General features: G+C 39.8%; 1 protein-coding gene and 1 pseudogene across 5 annotated transcripts in view; one reads left to right on the forward strand and one right to left on the reverse strand.

Moving 5' to 3' along the window:
* TGFBRAP1 (transforming growth factor beta receptor associated protein 1) overlaps positions 1–27,972 on the reverse strand; it is an 85,706-nt gene that overhangs the window by 40,925 nt on the left and 16,809 nt on the right. For all 5 annotated transcript variants that reach the window (XM_058278272.1, XM_058278270.2, XM_058278271.2 and 2 more), the window contains one exon: positions 7,062–7,763. In XM_058278272.1, the coding sequence (XP_058134255.1) occupies positions 7,062–7,749 (688 nt within the window). In that variant the 5' untranslated portion in view covers positions 7,750–7,763. The remainder of the gene's footprint in view (positions 1–7,061; positions 7,764–27,972) is intronic.
* LOC101435405 (translationally-controlled tumor protein-like) lies at positions 18,568–27,827 on the forward strand (annotated as a pseudogene).

Consider the following 27,972-nt stretch of genomic DNA (forward strand, 5'->3'; position numbering starts at 1 on the left):
CGGATGTATTAAGACCCTGAGAGTGAGACTGAGCTTCGGCGCAGGAAAGAAGGTTAGCGCTATCTCCACTTGCCCTGCAGCTGGAGAGGGCCCAGAGGGGCAGGACATGCCATCCGAGGGCCACCATCTTCACCCAAGTACTTGGTGCACCGCGAGCCAGGCAAGGGGCGAGCCCGGGGTCACCCCAAGACTGCTGAACTTCAGGCCCAGCAACCGGGCTCCGTGAAGCCGCGGGGACACCCAGAGCGCGGCTCTAGCTGAGACTGGAGTTCAACCAGGGTCGTGGCGGGACCCGCTTTAGGTGGTCACCCACTGCACAACCTCGGGAAATGTGCTGGGTGGAGGCCCAGACAGGCACTGGAGCTCAAGAACAACGGCTTCCACTCAAAAAGGAAAGCAGAAGGTCCCTACAATGAAAGAGCAGAGCAGTAAGCGGCAATTTGGGAGTCCAGGTCAAGCAGTATGGGGCCACTCAGGAATAGAGGGTACTTGCTGACACCCACCTGGGGGCCCCATTTGTTGCACGATTTGAACTAATTATATTCTTGCTAAGTGGGTGGTAAACTCTATTGTTTCCATACTGTTGTAGGAGTACAGGTGCTGTCCACGTGCAAATGTAACAAATGGAAATAGCACACCTTTTAAAACCATTGTTTTCAATCGTGCACCCTCTAAATTTCAGTCAACTCCCTTATCTGAGCTGGGGAATGGGAGGGTGCACAGGCAGGTGAGAAGGAGCTGGATTATTTGCTTTTTTCTAGAACCATTATCAAAGGAATGAGTTAAAGAAGTCATAATATTCAATCACATCATGAAAATTTCAACAACATATTCCTTAAAGTAATAAAATTTAAACTGGAACAAAAAGGTAAGAACAGTTGTTCATGACACTCTGTCTCCAGTGAAATTCAGGCAAAAAGGCAGTGAACAAAATGGAAATACACAATGCACTTTTCCACTCCTTGTAGTCATTTATTTCAACTATGAATTTCTGAACTCATGTAATGAAGGTGCTGATTACTTCCTGCATGTAGAACCTGTGTATCGGTAATGCTAAGAGGGTTTTACAAGAGACCTTTCCATTTAAAAGGAGTGCGACAATAAAGAAGGTTGGTTTATTTAACATGATGCCCCTGTAACTGAATGAGTCAGATTGGGGGACAATGCATCCTAAAAATAACTACCATTTCCCTTCAATTCTAACATTAAACCCAACAAAGGGATATTGGAGTCAAGGGTTTTTACTATAAAGCCTTGATAACTGAAACATGTAGGAACAGGCAAACAGGCTAATGGAAGAAAACAGAAAATCCAGAGATAGAGCCAATGGCACAAGATAAATTAGCATACAAAATAAAGGCAGCAACTTAAATTAGGGAGGAAGATAGACTCTTCAATAAGTTTGTTGGGATAACTGGGCAGCCTTATGGAAACATGAAACTGAATCCATTCCTTAAGACTCTTCGCTGTAGGAAATAAAGCCATATGAGTACTAGCATAAGACATGGGTGAATTTCTCTAATCCAGAACAGAGGGAAATTTTTCTAATTATGATTCAATCAAGAAGCAATATGTGAAAAGGTTGATACATGTGATGATAAAGAAATTAAAGCCCAAGGAAAGTTTTTGTATCGTAAAAAACAAACTAGGAACAAACATTTCCAACTTACATAACAGACAAATCAGAATCTCAAGTTTTACACGAAGAACCCTCAAAAACAATGCAAAGGGGGGAATGGATGTGGCTCAAGCGGTTGGGCGCCCACCTCCCACATGGGAGGTCGTGGGTTCAGTTCCCGGTGCTTACTAAAGAAGACAAACAGCAAGCAGACATTGAGCAAAAACAGCGAGCAGAAACAAACTAACAAAAGAGCAGGGAGCAGATGTGGCTCAAGAGGATGGGCACCCATGTCCCACATGGAAGGTCCCAGGTTTGGTTCCCATGCCTCCTAGAGAGAAAAAAGCAGACAATGCGCACAAATAAGCAAAAACAACAAGCAAACAGATAAGGGAGCCATATAAAGTGGGGGGTGGAGGTGGAGCAAAGCAAATGGCTCTTAAACATATGACAAAACATCCAACCTTGCTCATAATAGGAGAAATGCAAACTAAAACTATACTGAGAAACCATTTCTCTTTACCAGACTGGCAAACACACAAAAATTTGACAACACACTTTGTTGGCAAAGCTATGGGGAAACAAGCACTGTCATACATTGCTGGAGGGAATATAAAGAGTTACAACCTTTATGGTGGGGACTCTGGCAATTCTTAGCAAAATTCATATGCATTTAACCTTTGACTCAGCAATCCCACTTCTAGAAAATTTTCCCAAAGATACACTGAAAGAAAAAAAAACAAAAAGATTCCCTGTTTTTAATTGCATAAAACTGGTAAAAACCCAAATGTCCAATATCAGATTCTGATTACATAAACTATCATAATCACACAATAGAGTACCATGCAGTTACATACACAAAAGAAGAATATCTCTGAATTATACTATGCAGTGCTCTCTGTACTGTAAAGTAAAAAACTGCAAGATGGAGAAAAGTATGCTGCTATTTATCAAAGAAAGAGGGAAATACAAATATTTATATATTTGTTCATATTTTTAACATAAAAATGCAAAAATAAGCCATAAAAATAAAGATAATCTATGGGGAAAAGGGAAACTAGATAAAATTTATAGTATATAAGCTAAAAAGCTTGAATATACCTTGGTTTCTTTTTTTTTTTTTTTTTTTAAAGATTTATTTAATTCTCCCCCATCCCCCGGTTGTCTGTTCTCTGTGTCTATTTGCTGCATCTTGTTTCTTTGTCCGCTTTTGTTGTCAGCGGCACGGGAAGTGTGGGCGGCGCCATTCCTGGGCAGGCTGCACTTTCTTTCCCGCTGGGCGGCTCTCCTTACAGGGTGCACTTCTTGCGTGTGGGGCTCCCCTACACCAGGGACACCCCTGCGTGGCAGGAACTCCTTGCGCGCATCAGCACTGCGCATGGGCCAGCTCCACATGGGTCAAGGAGGCCGGGGGTTTGAACCGGGGACCTCCCATGTGGTAGATGGACGCCCTAACCACTGGGCCAAGTCCGTTTCCCTATACCTTGGTTTCTTGCCCTGACTTTCAGTAAATATTTTTGTAATTTAAAAAATTGATATAAATTTTTAAATTTAAAAATCCAAAATAAAGGGAAGAAATCAATCTAATTGTATATCCAATTGGTGGCATAACCACACAGAAGGGAACTATTCCAAGTGACATTAAAACATAAAATTTGACCAGACATTCCTTGTGGGTTATACTGTAAGAACAAGAAGAACTGCAAACAATCAAGCTATTTTCAATAATTATATTGTGTGACAGTAATGATGGTATTGTTATTCTCTTTTGTGTCCCATGGGATAAATCAAAAGAACAATTAGGTTGGGGTGGCAGAGAACGAAGATTTTTGTTATGGTTGAAAGGAGATAGAGGTATACAGTGGCACGGGGTTAATATCCCATAGCCCAGAGTTGAATTGGTTGTGTCCATATTATCTCATGATAGAACTTATCTTTAAAAAATGTATGTATCCTAGATCTGTCTATAGAGAGGGCCTAGAAACAACAGACCATAAGCACCTCTAATTCCCAGAGCATGGCCTATAAACATTAGGGCTCCTTGGAGAAATGACTGAAACCAGATGAGGGGCAAGAAATGAAGGAAGTGAATATGGAGTACCTCGGCATACCAGAAGGCAAGGAAGCTACCAAGGCAGTGGGGTTATGTCCAAGAGACTCAGGAGTCAACCTGAATAATCTCCCACCAGGCAAAGATGGAACGAAACACATCAAACACGGTTAAAACCATGGGTTCATAATGATACTTTCTAAAAGCAACTTTTGGAAGAAAGAAGGAATCACCTTATTGAATATGGCCTCATCCTGCCTTTCTTTACAAGGTATCAGGGGCTAACCAAATAGTCAACATGGAAAAGTGTTCCAGTTAGTACATCAAGTAGAATTGGAACATAATAGCTCCATGATTTCATGGGTTGAGGCAATAATCATCAATAGCTACTGATAGCATAAAAGACAGTAGAAGTATTCCACCACCTAAAAATTAATCTTGCCCTTTCCCAGAAAACACAGGCAATAAAACCTCTTTAACAATTTGCAGGAAACATAAAAGTCAAGTGATATATTCCACAACAAGATGAAGAAATCATCAAAAGTCAGATTGTGAGAAACTACAGATGAAATGATCCAATTTCTTCAACAAAATTTTAAAGAAAAAAAAAAAAAGAGGAGGAAACTAAAGATAAAAGAAACTTAACAGATAGATCAATAGCAATGCATAGGACTTATTTAGAATCTGACTCAAACAAACTGAAAAATGAGCATATACCTAAACATAAATGTATGTATTTTTGTGTGTGTCTATATATGTATGATAACAGGAGATACAAAGGATGCCATTGTGGTTTTCTTTTTTTTAAAGGTGTCTGTACAGGGAGCAAGTGTAACTCCGTAGTCGAGAGCCTGCTTCCCACATACTAGGTCCCGGGCTCAATCCCCAGTACCTCCTTAAAAAAAAAAAAAGGGTCTGTAACCTAAAGCTTCTAGCTAAGTATTTATGATGGCTGAAGGTAGGTGATTGGTACACTGGGTTCATTCTGCTATTCTGTTTTATAGACTTATATATTTTTCCATAATAAAAATTGGATTTTTTTTAAGAAAAAGGTAGTTGGGGTAAAGAAAAAAAATTTTTACAAACAGTAAAAATAAAATTGTGCATTAGTTCATGATCTGAAATTTTGTTATTACAAGAAAATATATGGCTCCTCTCAATCAGAAACAGAGTGGGCATCACCACCCCAAAATCCTCAAGACTGAGAAATGAACAAACATAAGGAGGGAATGCAACCATGGACAAAAGGAGACTTATTATTTTAGCAATGGAAGAACTTGTATCATTGATATAAAGGCAGTGGCCACCAGAGTTTCTGAGGGGAGGGGGAAGAACAGGTGTAACATGGGGCATTTTAGGGACATGGGAATTGTCCTGCATGACATTGCAATGATGGATACAGGCCATTACACATTTTGTTAAAACCTATAAAATTGTGCAGGGCAAAGTATAAACTATAATGTAAACTATAGACCACGGGTAGTAGCAATGCTTCAACACGTATTCATCAATTGTAACAAATGTACCACACTAGTGAAAGATTTGTTAATGTGGGAAAGTGGGGGAGAAGGAGAGGGGGTATATGGGAATACCCTATATTTCTGATGTAACACTTATGTAATCTAAACCTTCTTTTTAAAAAAAGTGTATTGCCACTAAATGAAAGAAAGAGAAAGAGAGAGAGAGAGAAAGAGGGAAAGAGGGAAAGAGAGAAAGAAAATATATGGGAAAGTGTCCCCATGCACAAAAAAAGCTCTCTAGGGTGAAAGAACATCAGTATTTAAAGGCATTCACTATTTACTACCACCAGCACCCTGTGACATTTACATACACACTAATTCTAAAAGGCGCCACCGGTGACTAGAAGACATACGAGAGTTAAGTCCCAGTTCTCAACAGTGACAAGGCTATCCACAGAACTGGCTAAAGCCATACTAGAATGGTCGAAGTCCCTGGAGCAGTTTATTGATGAATTCCAAGAAGAAATATTGGTTTATTTGTAAACTGGTCTCTATGTGGGCATGATTAAATTATGATTAGGGCTTTGATTGGGCCACGTCAGTAGGGTGTTGAGTCCCCACCCCTAGATGGGTGAGGACTCACAGATAAAAGACATGGCAAAGGACAGAGCTGGAGTTTGGCTGTTGAGTTTTGAGGCTGGAATCTTGAGCTGGAGACCCCAGGAAATAAGCACACAGAGGAGCTTGGTTGTGAGGAAAGAGAAGCCAGCCCTGGGAAGAGAGGAACCCAGGAAGCCTGAACCCTCGCAGATGTTGGCACCCATCTTGCTCCAACACATGGCAACAGACTTTGGTGAGGGAAGTAACTAATGCTCTATGGCCTGGTAACTGTAAGCTCCTACCCAAATAAATATCCTTTATAAAAGTCAACAGATTTCTGGTATTTTGCATTACTACCCTTTTGGCTTGTTCCCTTTTAAGGAACTAGCTACTAAAAACTTTTTGGTGGGATGAACCTGGAGAAAATAAAAGAGAAAATTATAGGCATAACACTGAAGTCTCCAAATTTGAAAATAATTGTAAAAGAGCCACCTCAAATCCTTTCTCGAACGAAGAGTAAAAACCATCAACTGTCAAGTCTACCCACAGAGCAAAATCTTATAGGAAAGTCTTATAGATTTTTATTTGTAGTTACTTATTTAAAGGAATTTCCCCCCAGACCATTTTCAAGCTCCAGTTTAGCATAAAATAAAACCAGTTCTGGGAAGCGGACTTGGCCCAGTGGATAGGGCATCCGCCTACCACATGGGAGGTCTGCGGTTCAAACCCAGTTCAACCCTCCTTGACCCGCGTGGAGCTGGCCCATGCACAGTGCTGATGCGCACAAGGAGTGTCCTGCCACACAGGGGTGACCCCGGCAGAGGGGAGCCCCACGCGCAAGGAGTGCACCCCGTGAGAGCCGCCCAGTGCAAAAGAAAGTGCAGCCTGCCCAGGAATGGTGCTGCACACATGGAGAGCTGATACAACAAGATGACGCAACAAAAAGAAACACAGATTCCCGGTGCTGCTGATAAGGATAGAAGCAGCCACAGAAGAACACACAGCAAATGGACACAGAGAGCAGACAACTGGGAGAGGGGGTTAATAAATAAATAAATCTTTAAAAAAAAAAACAACAAAAAACTAGTTCTATGACTAGCCTCTTTTTGTCCCACTAACCCCACACTCAGGAAAACAAGCTAAAAAAGTTTTAGCCAACACTGGTTATGCGGTTCTGTTAATATCTTGCCACATATCCTCACTACTGGCAAAGACTTTTCAAAGTATTTCACAACTAAAATACCATTGGCGGATGCCCGTGTTAATGAGCAGAGAGAACCCCAAGGGGGTGGGCCAGAGGGGGAGGCGAGCAGCACTACAGCCCCGTGCTCACCCAGGCCTCCGGGACCGGCCAGCAGGAACTCCTGCCTCCCGATCCGCTTCACGATCGGGCGCTTCTCCTCGCTGCAGTAAGGAAACAGGTCCTGGGAGACCCCCGTGTTATAGTTCAGGATGATGTACTGAGTGGTCAGCGCCAGGCACAGGAAGTGGCCGTCCACAGCCACGGCGAAGGGCTGCTCTGGCGTCGACACCTCCTTGACGATCTGGACCCGGTCCTCGTACACCAGGAACATCTGGATGGTTCTCCGCTTGACGGAGATGATGCAGACCTCCACGCAGAAGGGGTCCCCGCTCACGGGGTTCTCGTTCAAAGCGAACGTCACCGCCCCTTTGATTCGGGCCCCCGTGGGGACGGGCTCCAGGTCCCTCATGTCCACCAGGGTGATGAAGTTGTCGCACAGCACCAGGAGCCTGTTGAGGGCCGACGCGGCCCTCAGCTCATTCACCGGCTTCTTGGAGCCCAGGTGTCGGTGCAGCTGTTTCGTGGCAGTGAAGGTGGCTGTCCCGCAGGGCGCGATCTTCTCCTCCAGGAGGAAGTGGTAAATAAAGCAGTCGTTGGTGCCAACGTAGAGGTTCTTCCCACAGCACTCGACGCATTCTATGTTGAAGCGATCTTTGTCGCGCATCAGCAGCTCCCGCTCCACGGCGGCGACCAGCTGGAAGGCCTTGATGGTCATCATGTCTGCTGGCTGACCTGCGGGAAGGGGGGAAGAATTAGTTTTCAAGTTACGAGGAATAACCAGACACATAAATAGACATGCATGCCTCAGTTATAATTTGAACTAAAGAACACTACTTAAAAACAGTAAGGGAAAGAAAATATTTCCCATCTGGATCTCCCCCTACCCTTTAAAAAGAAGACCCCAAGAGAGCAAGCACATATCGGCTTCTAATTTAAGGGTACCCTGCTCACTCTCAATAGAGCTGAGATGGGCGTGCAGTTTTCTGACATTGTTCTGGAGAGACGGAACTCTTTTGACCCATTGGCAACATAACAAGATGGCTTTGGAAAAAAACAAACACAGTTCTCATTGGTCTTCCCCCTGAGTTTCTAAGGCTCTGAGATGTTGCATTAAATAAACGCTGGGTCATAGCAACTGCTTGTGTGCTCAATCTTTCCCTCCATCCCTTTCAGAAATCCTTGACAGCAGGAACCCTTCCTTAATTCCTTTGGATTCTTCCAAACAAGGTATGTCCATTGACCCCAGTATCACATCTGGCTTCGAGAATATTAAAGACGTGTCTCAGATCTCCAAAGTAGTTCAGGTGGTGAGTTACGATTCTTAGTAAATTTGGATTACTCCGACTGGAAGAGAGGCTGCCCCAATCCTTTGACCCTTGGCTTCCTACTCCTTCCAAAAATGACCTCGGCGTCATCCTCCACAAAGTCAGAGGCAACAAACCCAGTCAAGACAGCCTTGCCCTGTTTCTGAAGCCGGCCGGAGGGCAGATTCCCAGGCAGCCATCCCTGATACTGCCACTTGGGAGAGGGAAGTCACAGAGCTTTAAAGAGACCTGCAGGGCTGATGGACGCGAGAGGGATGCTGGTTGAGTCTTTTCTATCACTCCAAGCTGCTGAAATGGAAGAGGGCTGTACCTCTAGAGGTTAAATTCATTCCTTAACCCTTTGAGGCATTCCAGAAAAGCTGGAAGAACTCCTACAACTCTTTCAGAAAGATTCATCCATCAGGGAAAAAAGAAGGAATTAGGAAACCCTCTGGTATTTTTTTGACTCAAAGATTTTATAACTCTACCATTTCTTGCCCATGGGGCAACGGCATCTACAGATGAGTGAGAGACTCCAGGTCCCTGAACTAACAAAAAAGGGGGATATGCCGGGTTGAAAGGAAAGGACACTAGACACTTTTATTTTTTATTTGTAAATGCAGTTTTTACTTTCTACAGGATCTAAGCCAAATGCATAAATTGTAATGATAAATCAATGGTTTTAGACTCAATGTATAAATATGTAATCTGTGACAAGAACTACATAAAGATGTGGAGACAGAGGGGTATAGGAACATAGTTTATGTAAGCTATTGAAGTTGTTAAATTGGTATCACTGCAAATGAGATTGTTATAGATTTAAGTTATTAAATTTGACCCCTATGGTAACCACAAAGAAAATATCAGAGATTATGCAAACTCATAGGGACAGAAAGTAGAGTATAGGCTACTAGGGCCTGGGGGCAGGGGCAATGGGGAGTTAATGCAAAATGAATGTAGGGTTTCTGTTTGGGGTAAAGGGAAGTTCTAGCAATGGATGGTAGTGAGGTACTGCAACACTGGGGATGTGACTAATCCCCCCAAATGATACCCTTGGGAGAAACTGGAAGAAGATTTATGTCATATATGTTTCCACAACTTTAAAAAAAAAAAGGAAAGAAAGAGAAACTAAAGAGATAATGACAAGTGCTATACATAATACTGGATAGGATCTGAGAATGGAGGAGAAAGGGCTCAAAAAGACATTATTGGGACATAAGAAAAAACTGGAATACAGAATGCAGCTTTATATCGATGTTTAATTTCTTGAACTTGATAACTGCACTCAAGGTGATTACATAAATGAACATCCTGTGCTTAGGAAATATACACGGAAGTATTGCGTGTTCAAAGAGTATGATGTGGGAAGCAGATTGGCCCAATGGATAGGGCGTCTGCCTACCACATGGGAGGTCCAGGGTTCAAAACCAGGGCCTCTTGACCCGTGTGATGAGCTGGCCCATGCGCAGCGCTGATGCGCACGAGGAGTGCCCTGCCATGCACGGGTGTCCCCACGTAGGGAAGCCCCATGCATAAGGAAGTATGCCACGTAAGGAGAGCCACCCAGCACAAAAAAAGTGCAGCCTGCCCAGGAATGGTGCCATGCACACATGGAGAGCCGACACAGCAAGACGACACAACAAAAAGAAACACAGATTCCCACAGAAGAATACACAGCGAATGGACACAAAGAGCAGACAATGGGGGAGGGAGGGGAGAAATAAATAATAAATCTTTAAAAAAAAGAAAGGGTATGATGTGTGCAACCTGCTCTCAAATGTTCATAAGACAGGTAGAGATTAATGAATGAATGATAGAAAGAACGATACGGCAAAGGTAGCAATGTTAACATTCGTGGGTCTGGGTATTAGGGGAATGGGGTATATGGAATTCTGTATGAGGTGTTTATACTACTTTTGTAACTGTGCTGTAAATTTGGTATTACTTCAAAATAAAACAAAAAAAATTTTTTAAGAAGCCAGAACACAGTCACAACATGAGCATTTTTGTGTTTCCTTACATGAATTCACCTTCTCAGAGCCTATGGGAAAGGGATGGAGAAGTAAGGAGTGAGGCTCAAAAGGCACACAGAGAAGGACGCGTACTAATCTACAACAGGGCTGCAGGCACTTCCTGGGGATCCCAGGGAAAGCCTCTATGTTTTTGCAAATAATCTCTGGCAGAAAACATTTCTTAAGTACCACCATCTATTGGTTACAACCAAAATACAATCACTCAAACCCAAGCTAGATGGTAATTTTATTTCTATTATAATGCTACTGAATAAAACCCAGGTTATGAAATGTCAAAGAGAGTGAAAGCAAAGTAATAGGAATTATTTGTTCCTTTCCTGATCCATCAAGATCATGACGGACTTTTACTTAAATGGCAGGTAAAAGGATTCTTCTTCTTAAAATATGAATTGTGTCTCTTGCTTTATAGAAGGAATAGAGAAATAAGCTTTGGGCACTCATAATAAACCTTGCAAGAGTTTGAAGGTTTTTTTGGTGAAACCCAGGAAAGATCATGTTCTTGGAGTTAATCCAGTCCTGTGGGTGTGGGACCCTTGGACTGGACTGGATTCAGCTGGCGGGCCTTGGATTGGATTGCTTCAGCCAGCAGTGACCAGGGTGGGTCTCGGCCCCCTGCTGGAGTCATATATAAATGAAGGACTGAAGCAAAGACATGGAGGAAGAGAGCTGCAGTTTTCACCCTGCCCTGTGAGAGGGGACTCCAGGATGGCCCAGAGCTGCAGACAGAGAAACCCCAGAGGAGGGGTTCTGAATTTTTTTTGTTCCATGGACCCCTTTGCCAGTCAGGTGAAAACCACGGACCCCTTACTAAGTCCACACTATCCTATGTATTATTTAAAGATATATCACACCCGCACCAACACGTCCCCCAAGAGTAATGTTGTTTTGAATTTCAACTCCAGCTCACAGACCCCTTGTTCCATGGCCCTGCCCCAGAGGCTGAGAGGCCAGAGTCTGGAATCGGAGCAGAAGGGACCAGGCCCTGGAGAGACAAGCCATGTGCCTGAGGGCCCACTCCTGAGCTGGGGGGAAAGTGGGCCTGTGGGAAGAGGAAGGGACTGCGGCTATTGTGCCTGTTTGGCCTTGCCCTGGGGTGGGAGTCCAGGATGGCCGGCAGCCGGCCTTTGGTGAGACAGCATGTCTGATGAGGTCTTTTTTTTTTTTTTTTTTCAGGGGGTCTGCAAATAGAGACTCATCAGACAACTTTTTTACAAGGGGCTTGATGCCATCATTTTCAGAGGAACAGTAAGCTTTTATCCTAATAAATTCCCATTATAAAAGCTAACCCACTTCTGGTATTTTGTATTGCCAGCCTTTAGTAAGCCAAACATACCTCTTATTTAACTTATTTAAAGTATAGTCTCTATAATTTTAGCCTCTGTCTTCACTTTGTGTAAGGATAAAAGTGAATGCATTTGCAGTGAAACCTATTATGGCTAGAATCAAGCACCTTATATTTAGTCTAAGTACGAGGCTTCGTAGGGAAGAGAAAAGCACTTGGTTTATTAAAAGCCATAATTCTATAATATTTTAAAAGAATTGCAATAATTGTTTCATTTTCTGGTAACTACAGTTATTCAAGTCTTGCTAAAGATAAGTTTCCTATAAAAGGCTTTAAAAGGACCTGCTTCCATAACTAAATGATAATTTACAAAAAGCAGAATTGAATGGAGGTAAATGAAAGCTAAGTTACACTACAATATTTTAAAATGGCTTATTCTTTCAAGCAGTGGGAAAATTCTATGATTTAGTTCGCACAATAAATTTATTTAGATAAAATATGAATCATAAAAAGATAAACTTTAGGTCATACCACTCTGAACTATCAATAAATCTAACTTATTAAGGTCTGAATCAGCAAGGTCTTAACATAGTAATAAAATACAAAGTTTCTGTAATGTGTACAATTCACATTTTATGTGATCTCATAAACTGCTCTAAAACAGAAACTAATATTTTGTTAGAACTTCACCTTAAAGGAATGGTTATAACTTACAAGATTAATATTTTTCTCAAAATTGCAAATTATATACCCATTTAAGGAAAGAGATATTAAGGAAATACACTAGAAAAATAGATGAATGGGTGAAAATATAAAGCAATATGTGTTAATGGCCAAAATAAAAATATTAATACTTATTTTCTACCCAATTAAGAATACATACACTGTCATTTTAAATATCCTGCCCCTAGTGATAATTAGAATCCAAGTGAGTGTCTTTGAAAAAGCTAATGTAAAAATAGGAATTCTTTCTACAAATGCACATAGAAACATTAGCTCTTCATGAGTACCTGTGGTCACAGTTAAAAGAACCTGTTGCTTTGGTCCTCCTCCCAGGCTCCTTAAGCTTCCAAAAGCTGAGCTCAAAAATGACAATTCCATTTTTCCTGGCTACACGTAGGGCTAGGCACCAGAGATTTTTATATTACCCATAAGCTTCAAAATATTTTTTCTGTATGGAGACTTTTTACAACAGTCATCAAGGGCACCGAGAGGCCCTACTTCTTCCCCAAGCCCGGCGACGATCTGGCTGAGTCTGTGGGCCAGCTAGAGAACCAGCTCTGTACTGCTGTCACGGAGACTGTCCCACAAAGGACCAGGTCCAGATGGTTCTCCCCCCAAGTTCTACCTAACATTTATGGACAAAATTTCCAATTTTACATAGCAAGCTCTCCTGAGAATTAAAAAAAAAAAGAGAGAGAGCATAAGCTAACTTATTCTATGAAGCCAGTTTAAAGTATAACTTTAATATCCAAATCAGACAAGGATATAGGAAAAAGGAAAATCATCCTATTTATGGATAAATGTGCAAAAATATTAGCAAATTGAATCAATTGATAGATAAGAAATATTATATACAACTAAGTTGGGATGCAATATTGGTGTAAGGTAATAAAACGTGTTGGTTTAATTCACCACATTTAGAGATTTAAAAGAGAAAAAACATACAATTATTCCCATAGATGCAGAAAATCCATTAAATAAGATCCAACATCCATTCCTGACAAAAACTGGTATCACAGTCTCCTGATAAAGTCTACCTATGGCAACAAACAAAAAATCAACTAGTTAAACTTTAAAATAATTTCCTTTAAAATAAGAAACAGGAGAAAAATCTCTGTTATTACCATCTTTATTCAACTTTGTACTAGGAATCCTTTCCAGTAGAGTAAAACAAGAAAAAGAAGGAAAAGATAAAAAGAATTGAAAATAAAGACACAGAACTATCACTGTTCATAATTACTACTGTTATTATAATCCACAGATATAACCACTTACATGGAAACACACAAAGAGCTATATTAGATTGAAGAGTTTAGAATGTTTTATTTTCAAAAACCAATATACCAAATTAATTTGCTTTCCTACACACAATGTAAGGGTAAGGCCACATTGGGAAAATAGGAATAGAACTACATTAGGAAATAGGAATTGCAAGTGCCTTCAGATAAATAAATAACTTAGAGCTGCTCGTAAAAAAAGTGTGAACAACTTAGGACTGCACTCAAGAAGAGTACCAGTAAATAACATGGGGCTGCTCACAAAAAAGGGCTTTTCAAAAGAAAAAAATAGATACGCCACCTTCAGCTAACCGCAGTGTTGCGCTTCTATGCCTGCTTGCTCACTTACTAGTAAACCCCCTCCCCCTCCTAAAAGGCTATAGGAACACCTCTTCCCTGAAACTCGGGGCTGCGCTCTCCTCTGTGCAGGATGAGATAGTCGTCGTTGCGTGGCTAATAAAGCTCTCAATTGGAACTATATTCAAAGTCTGAGTCTGGTCAATGACGCTGGTCTATAACATTTGGAGGCCCCAGCGAGATTGATCAACAACATCCCCCACTCCAGTGGGGCTGAGCTCTTCAGACTGAGGGAGGCGGGCAGGTTCTGGGCATGGACCGGCGGTCTAGGGGAAGGCCTCGGAGAGACGTTCCTCTGCCCCGGACACCGCCCGGCCCTGGAACTTGTCTCCACCTAAATTCTATCTGGAGAGCATCAGGAGTTCCTGGGCCCAGGATCAGCAAACGGGACGTCCCTAGGTGAGTCTGTTTTCTGGAAAACCTCTGCAGAGTCTGTGGAATGTGGGGAAATGGATCTGATGGATGCAGCAAATAGATCCCACCCACTGGTCAGAGCGAGACGTCGGTCTTGACCTCGGTTCAGGTTGTCTGGTTTGTCTTTTCATCTGTCTTAATTGTTTGTCTTTTTGTATTTCTGTTCTGTGTAATTTGTGAAAAATTATGAGTCAATTGTAAACTGTATGTTTCTGCTAATGTGTTGTAATTGTTTTGTGTTTGTCTGTTTGTTCAATGTCAGTGTATGTTTTGATACCTCCAGATGGTGATATAAATAAATAAAATTTTTTAAAAAAAGAACTCTATTCAAATGGCCAAATATAAAATAAGCGCGTATATTAATAGTTTGAATGTTAATGGGATTTCTACAATAACAAAAAAAATTGTAAGTCTTAACAAAATTACTGTGTCTTTTCATTAAAAAGTAGTTCTTGTCTAAATTGAAATGAATATTTTTTCTTCACAGGATAAAATGAAGGATGTAAAACTTAAATGAATATTAGAGAAGGTTAAAAGTTTGTGGGAATGCTGACTGAAATTTAATGAGTTTTTTCTGGAAGGATGTGTTTTGTCCTAAAATAGGATGGCTGATTTTCATGAACTCTTGGAACTCAGATGCATGTCACAAGTTGTGGAAGGTATTGTGGTAACTTTATTTATTTATTTATTTATTTGATTTTTGAGAAGGAGAAATGGTTTATTGACGGCCGGTTGGACTCAGGAGCTTACTGTTGTAAACCCGAGCCCGGAACAAGACTTCCGAGTTTCTTTTATACAGACAGGAAAGGTTAAATGGCCCTTTTGTTTCAGTTTTCAGTAGGCTTGAATTAGCATATATATCTTCCACATCTTAGGTAAGCTTTTAGCATGGACTTCATACATTCTCGATAAGCTTTTAGCATATTTGGTTTGCTTTCCCCTGAATACTTAAAGTTTATAGACCTTGCATTGTTAAACTGTTTCCTGGGACTCCACATCATTTCCCCCCTTTGCCAAAGTTTAACTTGCTAAGCTTTGGCATAATTATTGTTGGAGCTATGAGGTGGATGGCTGTTTGTTGTTTTGATTGATTATTTATCAATCTTTAGTGTAGCATCCAGGACTTTGTTTTTAGAAGTTTAGAAGTTTTTATTCTGGACAGCAGAATCCTGGGGCGGGGGTCCCCTGCAGTCATCCTGGGGCCACTGGCGCTCACATGGCTTTTCAGTCAGGTTCCAGATCCATCTATTAATTTCGTTTTACCCTTAAAGAGTTTACACCTTTAATCTAAAAGGGGTACTGAAGGGAGATGATCTCTTTTCTGTAACTGCTTCTTGCTGGCCATGGGCTGTAGTCATTGCCTAACAAGGTGTAAAACTCTTATTTTATTTTAACTGGAGGAAGATGGATCTGGCATTCTACACGAAGTTGGATGAAGTTTTCATATGGTTAATAAGATGTTCATTCTTCTTCCATGTTCAGAGTTCTTTTTCTGTGGTAACTTTAAGTAAGGGAATGTGTTCTGTAAAGGTAAAATTTGTCTTAAAATTATAAATAATTATAAAAAGTTTAATGAAGCATTGTTTAAATTAAGGTATTTAAACGGCTAATTTCAAAAAGTCTTTATTAAACAAAACCTGAATTGATAATACTAATAAAAGGTAATTTTATAACAGGAAAACTTGTTGGTGGCCAGCCTCCCCTGCCAACTTGCTTCAAAAAGACTGTTTCTGGTATTACATGCTACTAAGTATTTAAAGTGAAGAAAAGTTCATTATTTTAACAAGCTTGTTTAGTGTTGATGGTAATTACATGTTGTAGAAAGTTTGCCTGGTAACTTAGTATGTAGGATATATGGAATGTGTTTTTATTGTTAAGGAAACAGGAGATGATTTTGTCCTAAGATAAAATGATTGATTATTGGAAAGAGTAGAGTGTGGGACAAAACCTGAATGAATACTGAAAGTGTAAAAGGTTTGTGGAAGAGAAATTCTTATGATTAAAATTGAGTAAGATTTGATGGGCCTGTCTACAAAGTTTTAAAGATTTAGTATCAAATAGTGTACTGATGCAAAGTTAAAACTGTTGTTCTTTCTCAAAGTCTCTCAAGTCATTAATCTCTTTTAGTAAAAGTTTCCTGAATAATCAATATACAAAGAAAGTCTGTTGTATCAAAATAGCTTCTTGTGCTTTAACCTCATTATTTCCTCAGTGTTTGAAGAAGAAAGGGTCTTATCTCCTTTAAAAGAACAATGTTCTAGAAATAAAATCCTAATTTATTTCAAACTAACTGCAAAAAATTTGTTCTTTTACCCTAGAAGGAAAATTAAAGTAATAGTTAAGTTCATTTAATATGTTATAAGTCGAATAAAAGGTGTTTAAAAGTGTTATAAAATTAACAAGTGAAAATTCTTAAAAAAGCTCTATTCAAATTGTTAAAAATTAAATATGCAGTTATATATGTGAATAAATATTCTTAGAGCCCAAATTAAACTGAGCAGGATGAAAAGAGTCTTATAAAAGTCTAATTATAAGAACTATTAAAAAAAGAGCCTCCTCTCTGCAAGAGTTTTAAGGGCAGGACTAGGTGTGGCATATTGAACCTATCTACTAGGCTGGAGAATTAGAAATCAGTTTGCCCTGTAATTTCCCAGTTTGAACCTTTTAACAGCCATAAAATAAGAGTAATTAATAGTTCTGTTAACAAATTTCAATAAGTAAATGTTGGAGATTTTGACCCGAAGAGTATCAGGAATGAAAGAAAGAGAAAAAGGGGGGAGGAAAAAAAAAAAGAAGAACAACAAGCTGGGATCAGGGGGTCTGCAAGTAATGACTCCTCCAACAACTTTATTTTCTACATGTGGCATTATATATACTCAAACTATAGAGATAACAAGCAGTGTAACTACATATTAACAAGACTCATAAATTAAAGCACTTATCTCAAAGTACAGAGATTCAGTATTCTTTTCAAACTACACAGTGTGTTTACTCATATTTCTCCCTGCTCCGGACAGCTCTATCCTGTTAACTTGAAAAGATTAATTGCTGCATTCCTATGTTAAAAGCGTAGCCATAAGAACAGCACGTCTCCCTTTGTGAGACCACCATGCCTCAGTTTCCAACAAGTAAAAAAGTCCATAAAAACTATGGGAAAATCTTTCTGGGATTATGATTAAACAAATTAAGTAATTGTATAATGTGTTTTAAAACCTGGTTGTCTATATGCTTTTGAAAATTATTCATTTTCATAACTTAAACAAAAAAAACGTTTTAGCTTCCTGTAAAGAAAAAAAGAACATTCCTTGCATAAACTATAGTAATTTCGATTTTTGTTTAGCTTGAGTGTAATCTCCCTCGGTTTATGAAGTGCCCATTAAATAAATTGACATTGTATGTACAGGGTCTTTTGAGTAATAGAAATTATAAGTTTATGTTGATAAAATTAAGCTAAAGAAAAAAAGATTGTGGATGTGCTCTCTTAAATAAATAAAGTAAATTTCTTTGGTTAGTAATTGTAATTTAATAAGTTTATTAAAACGTAAAGTAACTGGTCAGTGTAATTACAGTCAATTATAAAAAGTTTGTAGAGCATCTTCTGGGCTAAAAACATTTAAATAGTTCTAGTTCTAAAAGTCATTAACTAAAAACTTGAATTAATATTAGTTGCAAAAAACAACTTCGTGATAATAAAACCTGTCTGAAAGCCACCGCAAGGTGCATATTTAAGTAAATGGTAAAAAGTTATCTTGATTCTATTGGGAATCTTCTATTTTCATTTTAACAATGAAAAATATAGTTTTTGCCCTCTATTACTAAAGTAAAATACCTACCATTATCTTAATGGTAAAATTGTATAAGTAAACAGTCAATTGATATATAATGTCTTGCATTAAATTGTTTAAAATATATATAAAAACAAGGAGTAAACTTTAACATTGTCAAACTCTTGTGCATTCAAACCAGGCCTTGAATACATTACAGGTTGTCTCTCCATGTGAGTTATTGGCTAGGCTGGTCACTGACCCCTCAATTAGAAATATTTGCTATATCAGTCTCTGGTTCTGCTCCTGAAGTGACAGAAACTACGTTGCAGTTTCAAGCTCCTGCAGCAGCCAATGATGAATCGATATAGCCACGTGTACAATGGATATCGCCTCCAGACTGGCACTGTTCCATAGTGCCAGAGAGCACTATGCACCAGGTTAGTAGAATACTGGAAACTCTCTCTAAAATCAACAATGCTGCAACTTGCTCACTGTGTGAAAAACATGCTAAGTGGAGCCATGATATCAGGATACTGTAAGTAAAACTTAAACACAATTAGCATTATGGCCTGCTCCTATGGAGAGGTAACATGTAAAGTATTACAAACCTGAAACTTAAAGCTATTAATTGCAACTCTGAATCCATTACATTAAGTAATACATTAATTAATATTAAAGTGCTGTACTTTTATCCTGTACTAAATATATGCCTAATAATTATTTATCTTTTCTATTTTGGATCAAGTGCAAAAGTATATTAGACATGTTAGATTCCTAGTAAATTCATTTTCTAAACAGTTAATAAACATGTCTATGAGTAGCAGTCTCAGCCAGGCTCAGTCAACTTACTATTCTACTGTACTCTACTGTGTAACAAAAATGAAGCTTGCTTGCTAATAATAAGTCACCTATTAAACAGTCAAAATTACGAGAAATTGTACAATTAAAACCAAAATGCAAAAAACCTTTATTCTATAGTTCTGATCACTCCCGCAGCTAAAAACTAAAAAAAAATTTCAACTTAGTATACTAATCCTGAATAAAACCAATTGCCCAAAGGGTGCCAGTTCACCAGGAGCATCTGACAGAGCACATGAGTGATAATCATTAAACAGCTTAAAATGTGTCTTCAAACAAAGCTAAGTATCTATTGCAATTTCTCTCTGAAAATAAATAACTTAGAAAAATATATATATACTGTTCCCACCAGCTTTTAAAAAGGGGTGCCATCTTTATAAGCACCTAATCTTGTCTACTTCTGTAATCCAATGTCCTCTTTTAAAAATGGGTATTCCAAAATTTTAATTGTTTGTTTCTTTCAGAATGAACATCTTATTAACCATATAAAAACTTCATCCAGCTTCATACAGAATGCCAGATCCAACTTCCTCCAGTCAAAATAAGAGTTTTACACCTTATTAGACAATAAGTACAGCCCATGGCCAGCAGGAAGCAGTTACAGAAAAAAGATCATCGCCCTTCAGCACCCCTTTAAAATTAAAAGTGTAAACTCTTTAAAGGTAAAACAAAATTAATGGATGGATCTGGAGCCTGACTGGAAATCCACGTGAGCGCCCGTGGCCCCAGGATGACTGCAGGAGAGCCCTCGACATTCTGCTGTCCAGAATAAAAACTTCTAAACTTCTGCTAACTCTTATAAACACCATGAAACTATAAACTGGACAAATTCGGACAAATTCTGGGTGTTGGTTGCCCCTCCGGGAACTTAGTTTGCCTGCATCTCAAGTCTAACCCCTTATATTCTCCCCAACTCCAACAACTTCTGTGTCCTAATAAATATAACCCCCCAGGTTTATTACTATCCAGGGCTTAAGGGCAGGGAGCTCTTCAACTTACTAGAAGTACCAAAACCAGGTCACCAAATATAAGAGGGCCCCCTTTCTTGTTCCGCTGCTAGTAAGTCTAAGGGTAACAAGCTCTGTCTCAATAAAATCAGCAGCCCTAGTGAAAAGAAACAATAACTTAAATACCCTGTCCTCCTTAGTTACCCAAAACATTAAAAACCTTAAATATCAAATAGGCCATCTAAAACAAGGCTTAAACTCCCTCGCTAAAGTAATTCTCCAGAATAAGCGAAAATTAAATTTACTGTTCCTCTGGCAAAAAAGCCTGTGTATAACCCTAAGAAAAACCTGCTGTTTTTATACTAACCATTGGGGAATTATTAAAAAAAAAAAAAGCCTAGCCTTAGTTCGCAGGCGTTTAAAAGAGCATAACGAAACCCAGGAAATGCCCACCAACTGGTATCACAGCCTTTTTAACTGGTCCCCTTAGCTCACAACCCTCATCATGCTTTAACAAGGCCCCTGTTTGTCCTTCTAGTACTGCTTACCTGCGGCCCATATATAATCGGTAATTTTAGAAATTAGTACAAAAAATTCCAGACTGTTAAACTTATGATTTTAAATGCCCCCTACCAGTTAGTGCCTACCTACGAAGAAATTCAAAAATTTGAATTACCATAAAGGAAAGGAAGAAATGTAAGGGTAAGGCCACATTGGAAAAATAGGAATAGAACTACATCAGGAAACAGGAATTGCTAGTGCCTTCAGATAAATAATAACTTAGAGCTGCTCATAAAAAAAAGTGTAAACAACTTAGGGCTGCACTCAAGAAGAGTACCAGTAAATAACTTAGGGTTTAGGGCTGCTCCCAAGAAGAGTGCCAATAAATTTCCTCCTGTCAGCCTTCATGTTACTCAAATGTGGCCAGTCTCGAAGCCAAACTCAGCATGTAAATGCAATGCCTTCCCCCCAGCGTGGGACATGACACCCGGGGATGAGCCTCCCTGGCAACGAGGGACCACTATCAACTACCAACTGATGATGCAACTGGAAAATGACCTTATACGGAAGGTTCAATGCGGATCAGCAGAATATCCATGTCTACATAAAATAACATGACTTTAAAATGCTGTTTGACCTAAAGTAAGGGGGAAATGGAAAGGAGAAATGAGTTTATATGGCTACGAGTTTCTAAAAAAGAGTCTGGAGGCTGGCAGAAGGATTGCCCTCATGCACAACTGAGCAGAGTCAGAGAGACAGATAAAGCAGATACAACCCCCAGATATTGATTCCTTTGAGGGCTAAAGAGACCCATGGGAGTTATGGTCATGGCCGATGGGGTTAACTACCAGGGCAGATGGCTCCTCTTTGGAAATGGTGTTTATGTGTGATGAATCTGGACTCAGATGGGATCTCCCTTCATAAGACTTTCATGCTAATGTGCTGGAGGTGCAGTTAATGTTGGGGTTTAAGATATATTTAGGGGATTTGAATCTCTGGACTGACAATGTGATAGCCAGGTCCTGAGCCTCAACAGACTCCAGCACCTACAATCTGATCTATTGGACTTACCACACTCAGCTAAGATGGAGTTGAAGAAGGACAACCACCACACCATGGAGCCTAGAGTGATTACAACTGAAAATGGGAGGATTGCTACCAGCATCCATGTGGAATCTGAGCCTCCTCTTGACATAGAGGTGCAATGGACACAACCAATCCAATGTCCACATAGAAGAGGTGGCATTGGATTGGGAAAAGTGGACATGGTGGACGATGGGTATGGGGAAAGGCAGGAAGAGATGAGAGGTGGAGGCGTCTTTGGGACATGGAGCTGCCCTGGATGGTGCTTCAGAGGTAATCACCGGACATTGTAAATCCTCACAGGGCCCACTGGATGGAATGGAGGAGAGTATGGGCCATGATGTGGACCATTGTCTATGAGGTGCAGAGGTGCCCAAAGATGTACTTACCAAATCCAATGGATGTGTCATGATGATGGGAACAAGTGTTGTTGGGGGGGGGGGAGAGGGGGAGTGGGGGGGTGGGGTTGAATGGGACCTCACATATATATTTTTAATGTAATATTATTACAAAGTCAATAAAAAAAAATCACATTAATAAACTGAAGGAAAAAAAAAAAAAAAGAAGAGTGCCAATAAATAACATGGGGCTGCTCACAAAAAAGGGCTTTTCAAAAGAAAAAAATAGATACGCCACCTTCAGCTAACCTCAGTGTTCCGCTTCTGTGCCTGCTTGCTCGCTCGCTTACTAGTAAACCCCCTCCCCCTCCCAAAAGGCTATAAAAGCACCTCTTCCCTGAAACTCGGGGCTGCTCTCTCCTCTGCGTAGGATGAGACAGTCACTGCGCAGCTAATAAAGCTCTCAATTGGAACTTTATTCAAAGTCTGAGTCTGGTCAATATTGCTAATCTATAACAACAAATGACAATTAGAAACTTCAATCTTAAAAAAAAAAAGAGCCCTGGATGGTGCTTCAGAGGTAATCACCGGACATTGTAAATCCTCACAGGGCCCACTGGATGGAATGGAGGAGAGTATGGGCCATGATGTGAACCAATGTATATGAGGTGCAGAGGTGCCCAAAGATGTACTTACCAAATCCAATGGATGTGTCATGATGATGGGAACGAGTGTTGTTGGGGGGGGGAGAGGGGGGGGTGGGGGGGTGGGGTTGAATGGGACCTCACATATATATTTTTAATGTAATATTATTACAAAGTCAATTAAAAAAAATAAAAAATAAAAACAGTGTAAAATGTAAAAAAAAAAAAAAAAGACATTTACAACAGCATGAAAAAATAAAATACACAGAAATCTGTCTAACAAAGATGTGTTCTTTATGGAGAACTTATAAAATCTTACTGTTAGACAGTAAGGAAGGCCTAAATGAAGTATTCGATATTCTTAGCATAATTAAATCAATTTTCTCAAAACTAGGAAGAAAAGATATATAAGGTCCTTACCCTGAAACTAAAAAAAAAAATGCAGAGAGAAATTAAAGAAGACATACATCAACACAGGAATATTTAAGTTCATTGATTGTAAGACTCACATTAAAATGTCAATTCTCCCTCCCCAAATTGATCTAAAAATTTGATGCCATCTCAATTATAATTAATTCCAACAGACTTTTCTGCAAAAATTGACAAAGTGGCTTTAAAATTTTAATGGAAATGCAAAGGATCTAGAATAGCCAAAGCAATATAAAAATAAAGAACAAGTTAAAAGACCTAAACACAATGACTTCAGAAATTGTTTATAAAACTGCAGTAATTGAGACAGAATGATAGACAAATAGATCACAGAATGGAAAAGAAACTCCAGTAATAGTCTCACACATACACGTTCAATTGGTTCTCAACAATGGCAACAATGCAATTCAATGGAAAAGAAAAGTCAGTTCAATAAATGGTACTAGAGGAACTAAATAACCGTAGGGGGAAAACAATAAACCCTAACCCCTACTTCACAGCATAAACAAAAGCACATGATTTCAAAATAAAAGATAAAACTATAAAGCTTCTAGAAGAAAACATAGTATATCTTTTGGACCTTGGGGTACACAGAGTTCTTAGGATACAAAAAGGAATAACCATAAAAGAAAAAAAAAAGACTTTATCAAAATTAAAAATGCATTCATCAAAAGACACCGTTAGGGGGAAGTGGACTTGGCCCAGTGGTTAGGGCATCCGTCTACCACATGGGAGGTCCCCGGTTCAAACCCCAGCCTCCCTGACCCGTGTGGAGCTGGCCCATGCGCAGTGCTGATGCGTGCAAGGAGTGCCATGCCACGCAGGGGTGTCCCCCACATAGGAGAGCCCCACACTCAAGGAGTGTGTCCCATAAGGAGAGCCACGCAGCGCAAAAGAAAGTTCAGCCTGCCCAGGTATGGTGCTGCACACATGGAGAGCTGACACAACAAGATGATGCAACAAAAAGAAACACAGATTCCCGTGCCGCTGACAGCAACAGAAGCGGACAAAGAAAACGACGCAGCAAATAGACACAGAGAACAGACAACCAGGGCGGAGGGGGGTGGGAATAAATAAATAAATAAATAAATAAATAAATAAAATCTTTAAATTAAAAAAAAAAAGACACCATTAGGAAAATGAATGGACAAGCCCTAGACCAGGAGGAAATTTTGCAATCCATATATTCTGCAAAGTACTTATATCCAGAATATATAAAAACGACTTCAAACCTATAATAAAAAGACAAATAAACTTCCTTTTTAAGTGGAAAAAGACCCAAATAAACACTTCACAAAAGAGAGAATATGAATGACTAATAAAGAAGTGAAAAGATGCTCACCATCATTAGTCCTCCGAGAAACTTACTTTAAACCACAAAGAGGCACCACTTCACACTTTCCAGAATGGCTACAATGGAAGACACTGATAACACCAAATGTTGAAGATGATATGGAGCAATTGGAAATTTTACAGTTTGTTGGAAGAAGTATAAAATGGCATAGCTCCTTTGGAAAACTGGCAATTTTTAATGAACTTAATGCATTTATCCTATGACCCCGCAATTCTATTCTATGTTTCCATTTTGCTTGGGTATATACATCTGTCCACAAAAAGATGTGTGGAAGAATGTACATCACAGCCTTATTCATAATAGCTCCCAAAAGGAAAAATCCAGTTTTATTCATTCATATTCATTTAATTGTAGTACACTCACACAATGGAATACTACTCAGAAATAAAAAGGTATCAACTAGTGACTGAGGCAACAAGATGTCTGAATTTCACAACATTAGGTTAAATGAAAGAAACTATACTCACACTACGTATTTTCATTTATGAGAAGTCCAAAATAAGCAAAACTAATCTACAGTGACAGAAATCAGAATGGTCTTTACTTCAGAGAGAAAGGGGTACCTGGGAACTTTCTGAAGTGGTGGAAATATTCTAAATCTTATTTGAGGTACTGATCATGCAGGTGTATAAATTTGTCAAAATTCAAACTATATACTTAGTTCGATGTACTCTATTGTATGCACATTACGCCTCAACAAAAAGAAAATTTCCCCTAACTGGCCCAGGGGGAAAAAAAGCAAATCTAGCCAAAATTCCAACAGTTTTTTGTTTGTTTGTTTTTTGGTGTAGAACTCAAGGAGCAGAATCTAAAATTCCTATGGCACAGATGGGCCAAGGAGAGTAAGACACTTTTAAAAAGATAAGGGAAAGGGGCTTAGACAAGATGTAAGAGAAAGCTATGGTTAAAGATATGGTACTGATATAGGCAAGACCAAAAGAAGATATCTGGGTGCCTAGAAACAAACTGTATATGTATGGAAATTTGAAATATAACAAGGGGGCACTGTATATCCCAGGGGAAATGATATATTCTTCAATCATCAGTACTGGGACAACTAGATAGTCACACAGAAGAAAAAATAGAAAACTGGATTCCTACCTTATATCATGCATCAAAGTTAAATCCAGATAAATTAAGATTCTTAACCTGGAAGGTATTACTTTACAATGTTGAGAAGAGAATATGAAAGTATGTTTATGATCTTAGGGTAGGGAAGAATTTCTTTAATAAGATATGAGAAAGTACAAACCCTAGAGAAAAAGAAAGATATATGCTTCTGTCTGCTTTTATAAAGGCCACGAAATGTCCAAATCAAGGCAAGAGGCTGCGATCTCTACTGAGGTCCCTGCCTTGTCTTCCAGGCTCACTGTCTCCCAGAGCCCAGCTTCCAGAGCTCGTTTCTTCAGCCATGAGCTGCTCTGTGGGCCCAGCCACCTGGGGGCTTTGTGTTTCTGCTTTGGCTGCTAGGAATCCTCGAGCCCTCTCTCACACACACAGAGCAGGGTGAAGATGTCAGTGGCTCTTTTTTCCATGTCTCTCTCTCTGTCTCCATTAATGTAAGGCCCAGCAAGGGGGCAGAGTCTCAACCTGAGCCTCACTGAGGTAGGTCCATCAAAAGCCATCGATTCAGGGGATCTAAAGTGAAGCTGATGTAATCAAAGGGCACCACACCCACAGGAAAAGATTAGTTCGAGAACATAATCCTTTCTTTCTTGGGATTCATAAAACAATTTCAAACTGTCACAATAGCCATGTTAAAATTTAAAACTTCTGTTCTTCAAAAGATGCCATTAAGAAAGTACAAGGAAGAAAAAAGAGCAAGAACCACACTAATGCAAAGTGGTAATAATAGGGAAAACCGTATGTGTGAAGGGGTATGTGGGAACTCTATTTGCCACATGATTTTTCTGTAAACCTACAACTTCTCTAATAAAAAATACTGAACAAAAAAGAAAGTGCAAGGGTAAGTCAGTAAAAAGGGGGTGGGATGGGGAAAAAAGACACTGATATTACATGTCTGACAAAAGTTATCTGGATCATGTAAGGAACTCCTACTGTAAGAAAATGCCAAATAATCTAATAGAAAAATGGGCAAAATATACAAACAGGCTTCTTACAGATGAGGAAATGTGAATGGTCAATAATCATATGAAAAGATGCTCAAACTGATTAATCACATGGCACAGCAAATTATAACCACAATGAGGCTTTATATCTATGACATTGACAAAATATCTGAAGCCTGATAATATCAGGTGTTTACAAGAAGCTGGTAGAAGCTTCTAAACTGATAAAAAGCATTTTGGCATTATCTGGTTAAGTCTGACATTATTGACTAAACTAAATACCCTACAGAATATATTTCACGTACAATATATTTCATATTCACCAAAAAAGTTGAAAATAATCTTGTTTAGATTGGGAAAAACTGGAAACTCAAGTTTCTATCAATAGAATGGAATACAATACAACAGTAAAAAAGAATAAACTACAGCTATCCATCTACATAGTCTTATACATGATGTTGGGGGAAAAATGGCAGTACACTATACACTGTATCATATGTAAGGCATTGTAAGATTCAAAAATATGAAAATTCAAATAATATAATATTTAGGGTTTCAGCCACACCTTGTAAAACCATTGAAAAAAAGTAAGGGAATAAGGCTCGCTCCGCGCTCGCTCCGCGCTCGCTCCGCGCTCGCTCCGCGCTCGCTCCGCGCTCGCTCCGCGCTCGCTCCGCGCTCGCTCCGCGCTCGCTCCGCGCTCGCTCCGCGCTCGCTCCGCGCTCGCTCCGCGCTCGCTCCGCGCTCGCTCCGCGCTCGCTCCGCGCTCGCTCCGCGCTCGCTCCGCGCTCGCTCCGCGCTCGCTCCGCGCTCGCTCCGCGCTCGCTCCGCGCTCGCTCCGCGCTCGCTCCGCGCTCCTGCCACGCCGCCGCTGCCGCTTTCCTCCCTCCAGCCGCCATCGAGATCATCTACCAGGACCCCATCAGCCATGATGAGATGTTCTCCAACATTTACAAGATTCGGGAGATCGCGGACGGGCTACGGTCAGTAGGACAGAGGGTAGCATTGATGATTCGCTCATTGGTGGAAACGCCTCCGCTGAAGGCCCCGAGGGTGGAGGTACCGAAAGGACAGTATTCACTGGTGTAGATATTGTCATGAGCCATCACTTGCAGGAAACCAGCTTCACAAAGGAAGCTTACAAGAAGCACATTACAGATTCCATGAAGTCAATCAAAGGCAAACTTGAAGAACAGAGACCAGAAAGAGTAAAATCTTTTATCACAGGGGCTGCAGAACAAATCAAGCACATCCTTGCTAATTTCAACAACTATCAGTTCTTTATTGGTGAAAACATGAATCCAGATGGTATGGTTGCTCTCCTGGACTACCGTGAGGATGGTGTAATCCCATATATGATTTTCTTTAAGGATGGTTTAGAAATGGAGAAATGTTAAATTCGGTAATTGCTTTGGATCTATCACCCGTCATCAAAACTGGCTGCTGCATTTCATCCACACCACAACAGGACTTAGATGGACTGATGCCATCTTAAACTCATCTTTTATTTTGATCCTGATTTATCTGGAGCAGAGGCATTGTTTTTAGGAAAAACATATCA

This window comes from Dasypus novemcinctus, chromosome 17, assembly GCF_030445035.2.
Source record: "Dasypus novemcinctus isolate mDasNov1 chromosome 17, mDasNov1.1.hap2, whole genome shotgun sequence".
In the NCBI taxonomy this organism is placed as follows: Eukaryota; Metazoa; Chordata; class Mammalia; order Cingulata; family Dasypodidae; genus Dasypus; species Dasypus novemcinctus.